General features: G+C 43.4%; 1 protein-coding gene across 1 annotated transcript; it reads left to right on the top strand.

The window, feature by feature from the left end:
• Positions 1-9,730: 9,730 nt before the first annotated feature.
• Positions 9,731-10,657, top strand: LOC146813121 (olfactory receptor 5V1-like). The gene has a single exon (XM_085614704.1). It carries the CDS (start codon positions 9,731-9,733, stop codon positions 10,655-10,657), a length of 927 nt encoding a protein of 308 aa, XP_085470830.1.
• Positions 10,658-14,821: the final 4,164 nt, after the last annotated feature.

Genomic DNA, 14,821 nt, shown 5'->3' with positions numbered 1-14,821 from the left:
TGTCCCTGCCGTTGCGGGCCTGCGTCCATGTTTTATTGCCCCAAGCAGGGAAGACCATCACGGGGGTGATTGGTCTACCCTGCGTTTTGGCTGGAAGGGGGTTGTGTTGGACTTGGCCCTTCTGGCAGGTTCACCCCCAAAACTTTTTGCTTTTTATTGTGACTTGGTGTAGTGATTTTTTGACTTCTGCGCACTTTACCACTGTGTCCCAGGGTAAAGTGTGTGTGTGTATTGAGGTTGGCCTGACCTCCCATAGGAATGCATGGGGGAATGTATGTGTCCCTGGTAGTTCCTGACGCATGGGGAGTGCAGGTGCGAGTTTGGTATGTACGGACTCGTGTGATGAAATGCTGCTCGATGATGTGTGCGGCGTGCATGTACCTAGTGTGGAAGTGCCACTTCTAGAAGTGGGCACTTCTGTGTGCAGTATGAAATGTGTACCTTGTCTGGCGATTGGCTGGCTGAGGTCATGTGACGGGCTAGGGAATCCCCAGGGTCAGGATGAGTCACCCAGTGGTGAATGGGGAGATCAGCAGCTAGATGGGTGGGAGGAGTACACCTGGGTCCTGAATAGGGCTGGGTTTTCCCCACACAATGCTGGCTCCGCCCCCTGTGGTGCGACTGATGACCCTGGCCTGTTCTCTGAATAGGGAGAGGGGCTGAGCAAAACAAAGTGCTCAGGAACCAGTTGTAACTGGTTCGCCCCTTCCCTGCACCTTGAGACAAAGGAAAGCTGTGTATAAAAAGGGTCTGTGACCCCATGTAAAATGTTCTTTGCTGATCCTAACTGGGGGGCCTGCTGCTGCTGCTGGGCACCAGGAGAGACCGCCACTGGGGACTGCCTCCCTGCTGGAGGGCCCTGTGAGCTGGCCCCTGGGCCCAGTCTTTGCCCCCCTGCATCTGAAGACCTTTTTTTTCCCTAGACTTTCCCAGAACCTAGCGCCTGGGCCGCGCTAAAACCTTGATTTACTGAGAAGCGCCTTGTCTGGACCTTCCCCATCCTAGCGTCTTGAAAGCGCTCCCTTTGTGGTGCGGAGCGCGGTGTTTTTGCCCCAAAGAGGACTGCTGGGGGCCGGCAGCGCGAAGCTGCATCGTGAGGGAGCCTACCCCGCCGCCTGTCGGCTTATGGAAATCACAAGCGGGAGCCTACCCCGCATCGGCACCTTGGACGCGGGTGCCCACCCCACCTCCTGCCGCTTATTTATACTTCCAGCGGGTGCCCACCCCGCGCTATATTTTTAATCTTAAGCGGGAGCCTACCCCGTTACTAACGTTAGTTTTCTGAAGGCGGGAGCCTACCCCGCATCGCTGCCTTCCCGAGAGAAAACCCAGAAGTCTCGCTCACGTCATCTCCCTGCCGCGTTGGGATTGGTCCAGCGGAAGGGAGTGTCGCCCACTTGACCGGAGGCTCGACCGAGAGAGCCGCTACTCGCCCTGCAGGACGTCCGGTCGGGAAAGGAGCCAGAAGGTGTGTGGGCCTGAGCGGGGCTCCTGCGAAGCAGAGGGAGAGCTCCGCATGCCGCCAGAGTCCTGAGAAGCCTTCCCACCAAGCTGAATCGACCCGGTGAGTGAGGGGCCAGCGGCACCGCAGTTGCGGGCCGCTCCAGTGGGGACATGTTTGACTAAGGGTACCTCCTCTGCTCCAGTGGGTGCATATTTGGTGTAGAGCCCGGACACGCTCCAACGAAGGGGCAGTGTTTGTTTAGAGCGCAAGGTCGCTCCAAGGTCGGGGGCATTATTTTCCCAGAGCCCAGAGAGTCTCCAACAACTGCCCTATTTGTTTTAAAAGGCACAGTGGTGCCCACGCTCATTTTCCCAGCTGCCCAGCACTTAGTGGGGAGCTGAAACGTTAAGGTTGTGCCTTGTGCACCCTGGCTTGCGCAGCCTGCGCAGTCGCGCCCTGACATTGCTGGATATTGGGCATTTCTGCACCCCTGAGAGGCCAGTTGGCCTGGGGACAGTTTTTGCTGTGTTGTGCCCTCCCCTAGGGTACCTGGTGATTTTTATATATATGTACTTTTGCGCCTGCGCAATGTCTTCACGATATTTTCATTCCTAAGCTGTGTTTATGCATTGGAGATTGTTTTGCTAGTAGTATTGATGCTAGTGTGTTCATGATTCCCTGCGTGATTAGGGTTGCGTAGGTGGTACTTACCTGTTACCAGTGGTTACTGGTTGTGCGCTATATCTTCTAATTGGTGCTACAGTGATTGTATGTGCTACGTTCTAACAGTATTATTCCTACAACGTGCTAGTTCTACAAGTGCTTATTCCTGACAGTGGTCCATGAGGCCCTGTCCCCTGTAAATAATTCCCCTGTAAATTCTGCCCGTGCCAGTGGCACATTGTAAAGTGTGTATTTATTATCTAATGTGTTTTGCTATAATACAAAGGCTATTTTTATATAATACCTTGTGTGGAGTTCCTTTTGTGGTGGGCCTTGGGTGTTGTTGCTGGGTGCGCACGCAAACGCTTTACACATTGCCTCCGGGATAAGCCTGTCTGCTCGTGCCAAGCTACCAAGGGGGTGAGCAGGGGTTATCTTTGGCGTGTAACTTCCTTGCCCTGACTAGAGTGGTGGTTTCTGCCTGGCTTTGGCGCAAGCCCTAGCCAACCAGAAATCCCATTTCTAACAAGAAGGAATCACATTTGTCACGACTAATGACCTAATTTGCTACAGTTCTCAATAAACTTAGGCCCTCGGTTTCTTGCTTGTGGAGAAGTAGTGGGGAGGGTACCCAGACGTGAGAGGGGTCAAATGGTCTTGGGATGGGTTGGAGGGTCAATGGGTATTGGGATTTCAGTCACGGTGCTCTTGTCCCCTCGTGCTCCAGGCTGAATCTCTGAAGACAGGGGCCTAACCCATAATGCGAGCGACAAAATGCACAAACCATGGCATCAAATATCAAGATGAGCTTAAAAAGCACAACACGTTCAAAATATTATGCACAAACGATTAAAGTGCAGTGTATCCTCAGGAAGGCAAAGTGGACCGGGAACATGTACAGTGGGCTTGCCCTGCCCCTAATCCCCAACAGTGGCATTCCTAACACCACCCAGACTTGGACTCAAGGTAAACACCCTAGGGCAGCCCCCTCCATCCCTCAGCTAACAATCATTTCCTGGAATGTAGCAGGCCTCAAGAAAATCCCATAGGACAACTCAGCTCTTGATTATCTTCACAGAGGAGACATCCAATGTGTTCAGGAGACCTAGGCCAACGTAACAACAATGCTCAGAGGTTACTATGAATTGAATACTCCAGCAATAAAATATAACATCTTTGGAAATAAAATGTTACATCAACCCTGCAGAGTACCAGATAAAGCGAGCCATAAATGTTCTTATAACTGCAATAAAAGAGCTAATATATAAAATATGACTCACATATGCTTATGCTCGACGAAGACTTGGACACCACGGCAGTGGCAGTCACATCAAATAATCAGACAGTATTCAGATGCTGTACCATTTCAGAGCCTCATTAGAAATCATATTTAGTCTCGGTGAAATCCCCAAAAGAAGCTAATGACCTGCAATGCCAAATTCCTCCTACCTTCGGGAACATATACAACACTGATTATATTTGTGAAACGTCCTTTATCCCGCGGTCTTTACAACTACCAGCCTTTACAACAAAGTCAGTACCCCAAAAGCGATGTTATCATGTGTTACTTTAGCACGCAAGTCATTGCAATGCCTTGCTGTAGGGGTTGCATTGTCTGACTGGTGTTGGAGTGTTGAGTCCAACTCATTTCCTACTGTAGAATGGATTTGGAATCATAATTTATAGTATTCCAAACTCCAGCGCCATCTAAAGCAAGTTGTTGTAACGACTTGTATGCTAAAGTAATGTGTGGTAACATTGCACGCAGGGTATTGACAGCATTGTAAAGGAGTGAGGGGTAAATGCCTGTGGGTTTCCCTCATACAACCATTATATTTTTCATTGGTGATGCTGACACTCAATCTCCGCACCTTCGAAGTAGATGATGGGACAAAAGCGAACACAGACCTCTTTGGGTAATCTAGCAATCAGACATCAAGGCTTCATTGTGATTTAATGCCACTTAGGGAACCAACTGGGGAAGTACATCACAAGGGTCTCCCCAGAATCAAATGGGAAAACAACTTTGGTAAAATGCTAAACAATTGGATCAATCAATCATTCAATCAATCAGAACATTTGTAAAGTGCACTACTCACCCGTGGGGGTCTCAAGGCACTGGGGGGGGATGCTGCTACTGCTTGAATAGCCAGGTCTTGAGTAGTCTTCTGAAGGTTAGAGGGTCCTGGGTCTGCCGTAGGAGGTTGGGGAGGGTGTTCCAGGTCTTGGCGGCGAGGTGGAAGAACGATCAGCCACCTGTGGTCGCTCTTCGGATGCGGGGGAAGGTGGCGAGGGCGAGTTCAGCGGAGTGGTGCTGGCATTTGGGGGTGTAGAAGATGAGTCGTCTCTTGAGGTATGCTGGTCCGGTGTTGTGTAGTGCCTTGTGTGCATGGGTGAGGAGCTTGAAGGTGATCCTCTTTTTGATGGGGAGCCAGTGCAGGTTTCTCAAGGTTGGGTGTGATGTGGCTGCGGCGAGGGATGCCGAGGATCAGGCATGCAGAGGCGTTATGAATGCGTTGTAGTCGTTTCAGGAGTTTGGCCGAGGCTTCCACGTAGACGTTTCCGTAGTCCAGCCTGCTGCTGACAAGGGCCTGGGTGACCAATCTTCTTGTTTCGGTGGGGATCCACCTGTTGATCCTGCGGAGCATGCGGAGGGTGTTGAAGCAGGAGGATGAGACGGCGTTGACCTGTCTAGTCATGGAGAGAGTAGAGTCGAGGATGAACCCCAGTTTGCGTGCGTGGTCGGTGGGTGTTGGTGCTGCTCCCAGTGCGGTCGGCCACCAGGAGTCATCCCACGCCGAAGGGGTGGAGCCGAGGATGAGGTCTTCCGTCTTGTCCGAGTTTAGATTCAGATGGCTGTTCTTCATCCACTCGGCGACGGCTTTCATTCCTTCGTGGAGGTTGGGTTTGACGGTGAGGGGGTTCGTGGTGAGGGATAGGATCAGCGGTGTGTTGTCGGCATAGGAGATGATGTTGAGGTCATGCAGTCGGGCGACGTGGGCGAGAGGGGCCATATAGATATTGAACAATGTCGGGCTAAGGGATGAGCCCTGGGGTACGTCGTAGATGATCTCGGTGGCTGCAGAGCGGAAAGGGGGGAGTCGGATGCTCTGGGGTCTACCGGAGAGGAAGAAGGTGGTCCAGTCCAGAGCCTTGTCCCGGATCCCAGCATCTTGGAGGTGTGTGCGTAGGGTGCGGTGGCAGACAGTGTCAAAGGCGGCTGACAGATCCAGGAGGAGGAGGGCCGCGGTTTCGCCGTTGCCCAGCAGGGCCCTAATGTCATCGGTCACAGCGATGAGGGCAGGTTCGGTGCTGTGGTTGCTGTGGATCCTGGACTGGGACAGGTCCAGAATGATGTTCTCCTCGAGGTAGCGGGTCAGTTTGGCAGATGCTAAGTCACCCAGAACACTTACTCCTCCAGTGCACTGGGAGGAACTTGCCACAGATCTTTGTACAGCCCTGGGGAGATGACAGAGACCCACTCTGAGAAGAAATATCCTCACTCAAACATCCACCACACCATCAACGCAGCTACCAAACTGGTCAAAAGCAAGGGCAACTTCTGAAGGTCCTTAGCAACCAAATGATGTGGTGATAAAGAATTTACTGGACAAACAATTTCAGCATAGAGAGCAGCTCATAGGCGGATTGTATAGCAACAAAAGCAAACAAAATGAAGAGAAATGGCTAAAGATCTTTACCATCCTACAACAGAAGAATCGTTCCCACTTTTGGAAGTTCATAAACAGCCTCAGTAACTTTGCCCAGACCAAAGAGAACACCCTGGTGGAAATGTAGTGGATCACATATGATAAGCTCCTATGGAAAAAGAAACAACACCCACCCAGCGACTTCCAGCTTCAGATTTCTACGCTCAACGAGCCTCCCTTTCACAGAGGCCTCAGTTAAAAACACCATACATAAAATGAGGAGAGATGAGTCCCCAGACCTAATTGCCTTAATTGGTCTTTAAATCTGCACAAGTCTTTTGGGAAGGGATACTCACTCCACTCTCCAACTATCCCTTTGACACTGCAATGGCTCAAATTTCACGGAGATGGTCAATTCTCTTCCCGATTCACAAAAAGAGCGATTGCTCAAATCCGGCAAAATACTGGCTTATCATCCTTTTATACCTGTAAGCAAAAGTCTATGCACGCAGCCTACTGGAAGAGCTGTAATCCTGGGTAACAGAAAAAAGCATCCTTCCATGTTATCAATCAGGTTTTGGGCCAAAAAGCTCCACAATAGATAATGTTATCGCACTAACGTACCTGTCGCATCGAGGCACCTGGAGCAAACACCCACCCTTATTCTGCTGCTTCATTGACGATAGTGCAGCCTTTGATAGAGTGTATCATGGTAAGCTGTAGGAACAATTACCAGCATTGGGGTCCCCCCTGCCTATCAAAGCCATAACATCTTTATACCAGGGGACATGGGTCCAAATAAAAACAGACCCAACCACAGCAACCATAAAGGTCCCTACCAGCAACAGACTCAAGCAGGTCTGCATGTTGGCCCCTCACTTTTTCAGTTTTTAGACAGACGACCTGAGCACAGAAAAGGAAGGCTCTAGTCTAGTTACACCAATTCTGCAGTACGCAGATGGTATCGTAATCAAAAATCACATTAGACCAGGTCTGCAGAGAACCCTTTGATGTACTTCACAGGTTCAACCAGGCCAATAACCTCCAGGGGAAACCAAGGAAAGACCAAAATCATCATCTTTGGAAAGTATCTTCATAAGAAACCAGTATACTGTCAGCTCAGGGGCCAACAAATTACATCGGTTGCAAACTACAACTATATTGGGGTCCGATTCACTGAAGGGGCATAGCCTACTACCCATCTAGAGCACCTTAAAAGCAAGGGTGTGGAATTCATCTATAGCCTGAAACTCCCAAACAATTGCCTGCAAAGTCTAACAACTGAACCAATGTTAAAAGTCCTGAGAACAAAACTTTCAGCTTACGGCTATCTAGCCTTTCCTGGTGCACTGGAAATGCAACTTGGGAACAAACAAATGTCCCCAAATAAAAAAATATTTTCTGCATATCAGCACCTCGGCAAGTCAGTAGAGCGAGGTTGAGACTGGAGGTGGGCTTCGGGAGAACAGACCTTGAATGCTAAGGAGTTCTATTAAAGTACAAGATCAGGACCCTGGGGGCACCCGAGAACACACTCAAGGCACATCGCAAAACAATATTCGAGGTGGGGGGCACCAATCTACACTGCCCAGACATACCATTCTCAGCCTTGAAAAGGGCAGTGAATATACAGGTCAAGAAAATCTAATTTAAAGTGGGCATTGAAAGTCTCTATCTCAGCCCCGCCTCCGAGGCCCTTGATGCCACCTATACGCTGGGTAAGGCTCGGCCCTACCTTCAGCAAGCCCACACAGTTCACACATGCAGGAAAAAATATACATGAGGATCCTCACCCTGCCAATCATGGGTTTAAACCTCTCCTGGGTTTGGCAGGATGAAGCAATATCCTGCAGTTTTGCAACTATCGCAGAGAATCCTGACTCCACTTGTTATACTGCTGCCCCAAAACTCGCCAGCGACCGTCATCATCTGTTAGTCCCCTTATTCTGGGCCAGTGGAATAAGAACCTGTAGAAAAGCGTCTAACCTGTGTTTCCGCAATAACATTCCAATGGCCTTTGCAAGGTTGGGGAAATTCGAGGATGTTCTTCAATCAGCACTCCTAAAGGTCACCACTGGATGACATTGGTTCAGTTCCAACGCATGCCATGTACTTTTTATTTTCCTCTTCTGGGGTCAAGAGCACCAGATTTCATTTGTTCCCCCCCCCCCCCCCTTTTATCTTGCGCCAGCACTTTTTTGAAAAATGAATGCACCCCGTTCGTCTAAAAGGACATGTGCAAATATTGTTTTATTAAAATAATCCGGTTCTATGTCAAGTAGAGTTAACATGCATGCTGCTTTATCACATGCTATTATGTTAATGAATTTTTAATGTTGCTTACATGCCATTTCCATTTAAACAGCACTGCAGATAGCCTTGTTTCACAAGCTTTTACTATTTTGTTTATTCATATTTAGGAAATGCTATGTTTGTTGTTTTCATGTAATGATTTTAAGTAATCAATCATGAATAAATTCATTTATTATTTCATGGTTAGAACTCATCCACACGTCTTCATCTTTTTAAGCATTGATGGTGACTTCCATGCCTGACTCTAACTCATTCTACATCTTCAAAACTATTTCAGTGCCACAAGCATGTTTGACAAATGTGAAGCCAAAAGTTTAAATCAATAAAGCGAGTGGGAAAACATAACAATTGAATAATAGTTGGATATAAATAGAGCCTTGGAGATTTGGGTTGAAAAAAGGATGCGATCTTAGGGCCATATGTATGACATTACCATTTTGCAATTCTAAAATAGCGATTTTTACCAAATCGCCATTTGCTAATCTCAAAATGCTATGTATGTAGGAATCGCAAATTAGGTAATCACTAAAAAATGTGGTTACCTATAATACGAATCCAAAAGCCTTCCATACTTCAAGAAATGGCATTTTGCATTAGCAAACGGACAAATTTTGTGATTCGCACCGTTTGCAAATGCAAAATGTCTTCATACATCTGGCTCAACATTCTCTTTACAAATATCTAAAACGTCTTAAAACAATTTAGCACAGTGTTGTACACCACGGCTATCATGAAGATCAATTAAGGTCTGCTGGTGTATGATGCTGAAAGCTGCATACATGTTCAGCATGATAGGCTATGCTGGAATATAAACATCGGCTGAGTTCCCTCCAGTGTCTCGGTGGTGAAGCTCTGACAAATTGCATGGAATTAAATTATATAATTCTCAAGAAAGGCCTTTTTTATCAACTGTTTTCTCCAATAACTTTGAAAGAAGAAGAAGTTGTGAGATAGAATGATAGTTAATCAAAGCCATGTTATACAGTGAGGGCTCGTTAAGATAGTCACTACAATCCTTCCCCCAACACATATCCAAAAAAGCAAATCCATAGCTAGTAGTACTAGGATTTCAATGTAGCATGCCATTAAGATATCACTGCTGGCTTAACATAGTGCATCAAGAACAATGAAGTATTTTGACTCAAGCATGTTCGTCTAGTACAAAGTTTATGGGTGTGCCTCAGATTTAGCACTTGATTCACACCAGAAAGTTAATAGTGCAACCACATTTCATTTGAGATGTTTTTAAATTTCAATCAATGTAGCAGAATACTTAGTCTAATTATAGGAGTGGATGATGCGATTTCCAGGACATACAGTTAGCTGTGATGGGTAGATGGAAGAAACATGTCTATGTCAAAAATACAAATCACCAGTTTAATAAAGAATGACCAATGACCAAAGAAAATGAAAATTATGGTACAATTTGAACAGCAAATATATGAGCTTTGCAGTAGCATTAAAAGGATTTTTTGTAAGCATGTTTGTGTGTTCTTATTTTCATAGTTTTTCTCTTTTTTTAACATTGTTAAATTGTGTCTGCCAACCATCCACACTTCTTGAATACTCTTGACAGCTTGTCTTGGATAATAAAATATTCTGTCTTTCTAATTTCAGCAGGTGCTAAGGTTTTTCCACGAGTGACTCCATGGAGGAACAAATGGAAGGAGGAAATGAAACTGAAGCAAACATGTTTGTCATTGTTGGTTTTGTGGGTGTGCAACAGTTGCAAATGTCTCTTTTTGTTATTTTCCTCATGATATACCTGATAACTTTACTTGGAAACTTTCTTATAATTGCAATTGTTTATTTAAATACACATTTACACATCCCTATGTATTTCTTCCTAACAAATTTGTCTTTCATTGACATCAGTAATACTACAATTATTTTACCACAAATGTTGACTCATTTCTTTCAGGGAAAACCCTTAATTTCTCTAACAGAATGCCTGCTACAGATTTATTTTTTCCTAGTCATTTTGTCTACAGAACTAATTCTTCTTGCAGTCATGGCTTATGATCGGTATGTGGCAATCTGCAATCCCTTACGTTATATGACCATCATGAGCAAGGTTGTGTGCATTCGGCTGGCAGTGGGAACCTGGATACTTGGCCTCATGGATTCAATACCACATACCTTGCTACTGTCGGGGCTCTCCTACTGTTCATCTCACACCATCAACCACTTCTTCTGTGATGTGACAGCCCTGGTGCAACTTTCTTGCAGTAGCACTAGCTTGATAGACACAACAAATTACATCCTTGGTTCTGTTATGGTTCTATTGCCGTTTTTATTAGTGATAATATCTTATGTCAACATCCTCATGGCCATCCTTAGAATTCATTCAACACAGGGGAGACTCAAGGCCTTCTCCACCTGCTCCTCCCACCTCACTGTGGTTATTTTATTCTATGGGTCCATAAGTGGTGCATATTTACGGCCAACATCAACATTTTCCATGAATAACAACAAACTATTGTCTCTATCATATACTGCAATTACTCCATTGTGTAATCCTTTTATATATACCATGAGAAATAAAGATTTTAAGAATGCCCTACGAAAAGTAAAGACAACAATGTAGGACTCACTTCACAGATAATTTTGTGACCTACTTTAAATTACAGAGCACATAAACATCAACTAAAATTCATGATTCTATGGATTGTAATACTACATTTTGGACTCTGATATGCATGATGGTTCCTGGGGAGGAAGAGTTCAGAATAATGAAGACAGAGATCAAATGTACAAGACTGTACAGAATAGATAGTCAAACAAATAAAATTTAAGGTTTTGATGGGCAGGATCCCAAATATTGGTGATCAAAATAACCTGTAAATAATTGAGAGTCACCTTTATCTTGATGTGGTCACTTTGATTTGTACCCAGACGTATTGCCCACCCTGGAAACAAATCCCTGTCAAAAACAAAAATATGGTCTGGCTTAACAGTGCAGCTGTTGCTAGACAACTATGTGATGATCACCAAGATAGGTATTTTTGGGCTTGCTCTTACACAGCTATGACAATTTTGGCTATTTATCCAGCTGCTCAAGCTTGAACTTTCCATGTCACACACATGACATTGGATTACTATTAAAGTGTCCTAGAAAACTAAATAATTTTCAGAGTTTTACTTTCTCTGACAGTAAAACAGATGGATGCAGGTTTGGCATGAGGAATGTACAGCAGTCCCAGGTCCCTTCCCGTCCATCATTAACTTTCAATTTCAGAGTGTATATTTGTGTTTGAGAGCAGTATGGGATGCCCAGAGTGCCACTGATCTATTTTGATTTGTAAGTCCGTTTTGACAGTGTAATGTTTGCATGAACGTATTTGATCAACTAAAAGAAACTTTCAGAGGATTATTGAGAGAGGATTTTAGGCTCCATCCACATTTGGTTCATTTTGAGAAAAGGATTTGATTTGGCCACATTTGTGTGTTTTTACTAAAAATACTGCTTTTATTCTGCTGTTTGGCTTAAAACTTATACTTGAGACATCAGAAAATAGTTAGTTGTGGTAGCGATCTGTTCATTATGAAATATTACCATGAAGGCTGCAGGCCACCTGCCATTTTTATTGTGAAAAGCACATTTAAAGTCAATAGGCCTTTAAGAGTGGGTTATTATTGCTCAATATTAAAGCTTCACAGACTACTGTAGAAGACAACGGTGTTGGCATTGGCCTCCAACTCACACAGGGCCTTGAGGTGTTCACTAAGATACTTGTTAGGTCCTGTTGAGGGGTTTTTCAAGTTGTATTTTTCTCTGTTTGTACATTTATAACTGTATGTATGATGTGTGTCGGTTTATATGCAGTTGAATAGGCCGTTGTTGGGTAAGTGAAATACAATAGTACAGGTTAAAAGCATCATTGGTTAATTGGGAAAAACCTTGCCTTATTTCAGAGGTTTGATCTGTTTATTATGAAATCTTTATTATGAAATGTCCTGACCTACTTATTGTTAATAGTATGTCTTAAAGACAATATGCATTGTTATTAGACCTACTTATTGTTGATAGTATGTCTTAAAGACAATATTCATTGTTATTAGACTTTGCTAAAGCAGGTAATTTGTTACATGGAATTGCACATATTATCACAGTAGGCAAGGTGTCTGGTGTTGATGATTCACCTGGAAAAATGCAGGAATTGAATGTATGTACTACAATTGCACTTATTAGGCTCTCTTTGGAGAGGTAGAGTTTGATTCACAAAGGTAAACTTAATTTTGTTTTCTCCAATTTTTGGGGTATTAAAAAAACTATGAGTTTAATGTTACTAATTTTAATTTTCCATCTGTGGAGACTCTGAATATAAAACTACATGCTTGTCCTTTTACGTGTGAAGTTCTCTCTCCCAACCCCAGACTCTCTGCAGTCATAAAATTACTGTTAGTATAATTAAACTTGTAGGTTGTGAAAATCCAAAAAATAGTAAACCCACGCAAAAGTTATGTTTCCCTTTTTAAATCAACCCTGTAGTATTTTGCTTTGACAACTGAAATGTTGTATATGTTTGTTCTTTTATCACCTCATGCTGGATGATTGCCTTGTAGAAAGCTTATTTTCAGTGGTCGAAATGCAATCATTATATGCTGTAGGCTCCATTGTTTATTATGGGAACTTATAATAAAGGCAGTATGCCTTGCATATTGATTGTGAAAAAGCATATGCTAAAGTCAATAGGTATTTAAGGGTGGATTGTTCCTACTCTGAATTAAAACCTACATATAGTTTTCCATTACATGGAATTTCAAAGACCACTTTAGAAAATAAAGGTTTTAGTGTTGATTACTCCCTTGTAACAAGAACAAATTAATTGTAGGCAGAAGATTAAGATAGGTGGAGAGCCCTTATTCACACCCCAACTGGACAGGAGTCTCTAGAGACCAACTGCTACCAACCGATTGTCACATTCCTCAACCACATGAACATTCTACGTACAAGGTTAGTGCATGCTGAATCTTCCTTTGTCACTAAAACAACCCATCAGGCATGAGTGGAACATCATTACATCTTCCACTTTTTAGTATACAAATTTGCGATACACCTATATTAAATTAAATGAAGTTGACTATCCATACCAAAGACAGTTACAATTAACAAGATGATATTTAAAACTAGAATAAAATATAAAATATGACATACAACTTTCGTTCTCAAATGTTCAAAAACAGAAACAGCAGACAGCACTTTATTCAATCACATAATCACTCAGATAGCTTGTTCATCAATGAGACCTATCACTTTTCCTTTGACCAGCATCAACGGTATTCTGTCTATTTATGAAACAAAGTGGAGGGTATTATTCTACATAGATTCCAAATTCCTCCTTCATCAGTTTTTCCAGCGTTTTTAATAAGTCTAATGACCTTATGCTTTTGTGTGAATTTGGATCATGGTGCACAACCACTACATGCTCTTAGATTTACTTTATCGTAAACACACTATATACTTGTTCTTGTTGTGCCAATTCTTTAGAGCATCAGTCACTGATAACAATGCATTTAAAACGTAACCCAATTTGGACACAGTGAAGTACTGGGAGTAGGACTCTTGAAATATTCAAAGGGAGATTTCCCAGTGCAGGTGGAAGGAGACATTCGATAGGCAGCAATGTTCTCCTGAAATGGTTTCTTCCAATCCAACAATCTATGGAAGTCAGCGCACTACTAAATTTTCAAACGATGTAGTTGATCACCACTATTAATTCATCCTAAAACATGATCTGCGTGCTAATCGGAAAAAGGTGGCCACCCTCGTACAACATGAAAATAACAGGTGCCGAAGCAACTGTATACCGATTGCACTGCTGATTGTGCCTCTGTATGTAATCCACTAAACCTCTACTTATTGTTAATAAATAAAGTCAACCGTGATATAAGCAATTGTTGTACTTGATTCAACTCATTTAATTCATGAGCTTTCTAACCCACAAAGAAAACAAAATGTTAACGTCAAAAATGTAATGAATATACAATATGGATGAACAGTAGTTTTGAATTCCTTATGAATGCACATTAAACAATATGAATACAAAATTCCAAATTATTGTGCAACATGACAGTAGATGTTGAAGATAGCCCAATGCATTTCGGGATTTACGGCAAGCCCTTCTTCAGGGGCCTGTGTATAAAAGAAAAATAGAACACATTTTGCAACAAATAATTGAATATAACAATGTCTACCTGTGTTTCATTTTGAGGAAAAATATTACATCGTCTTAACTGTCCAGAAAGGTCTGACCGTGCCTGTACTTGTCCTACACGTACATAAAAGTGTGATTAAAGTAGAAAAATAGTCCTGTGCTTAATTGTGTTGGCTTGAGAAGCCAGATATAAGAAACACCCATGAAACCAAAAATAAACCGCTGTGCACCACATTAGATTTTTTTAAATCCCGTAGAAACGTGAAAAATCCTAAAGCCCAATAAAAATAACATTTGGGAAAACCCTTACGTGAAAACTGTCAAAATTTCCATTCAGAATGAATGGTCTCAGAATTCCCCTATTCCGATCAAAAGGAGAAAAAATGCGTAGCAGTGCTGGTGTCTACTTCTGATCTGTTCAATAGCCTGTGTACAGAAATGACAATATGATGTAAAGAACTCGCTGTATCTTGATACACTGACGTATAAAAACACTATCCTATCAAAGAAAATCACAGTATTTACCTAAGTGTATGCCAAGGACGAACTCGGTGTTAGGATGGTAATCTCGAAAAGGACGACCTCCGTTAAGC

The sequence above is a fragment of the Triturus cristatus genome, chromosome 7 (assembly GCF_964204655.1).
Source record: "Triturus cristatus chromosome 7, aTriCri1.1, whole genome shotgun sequence".
In the NCBI taxonomy this organism is placed as follows: Eukaryota; Metazoa; Chordata; class Amphibia; order Caudata; family Salamandridae; genus Triturus; species Triturus cristatus.
Note: the sequence above shows the minus strand (reverse complement) of the source record. Positions and strands in the feature narration are given on the sequence as shown.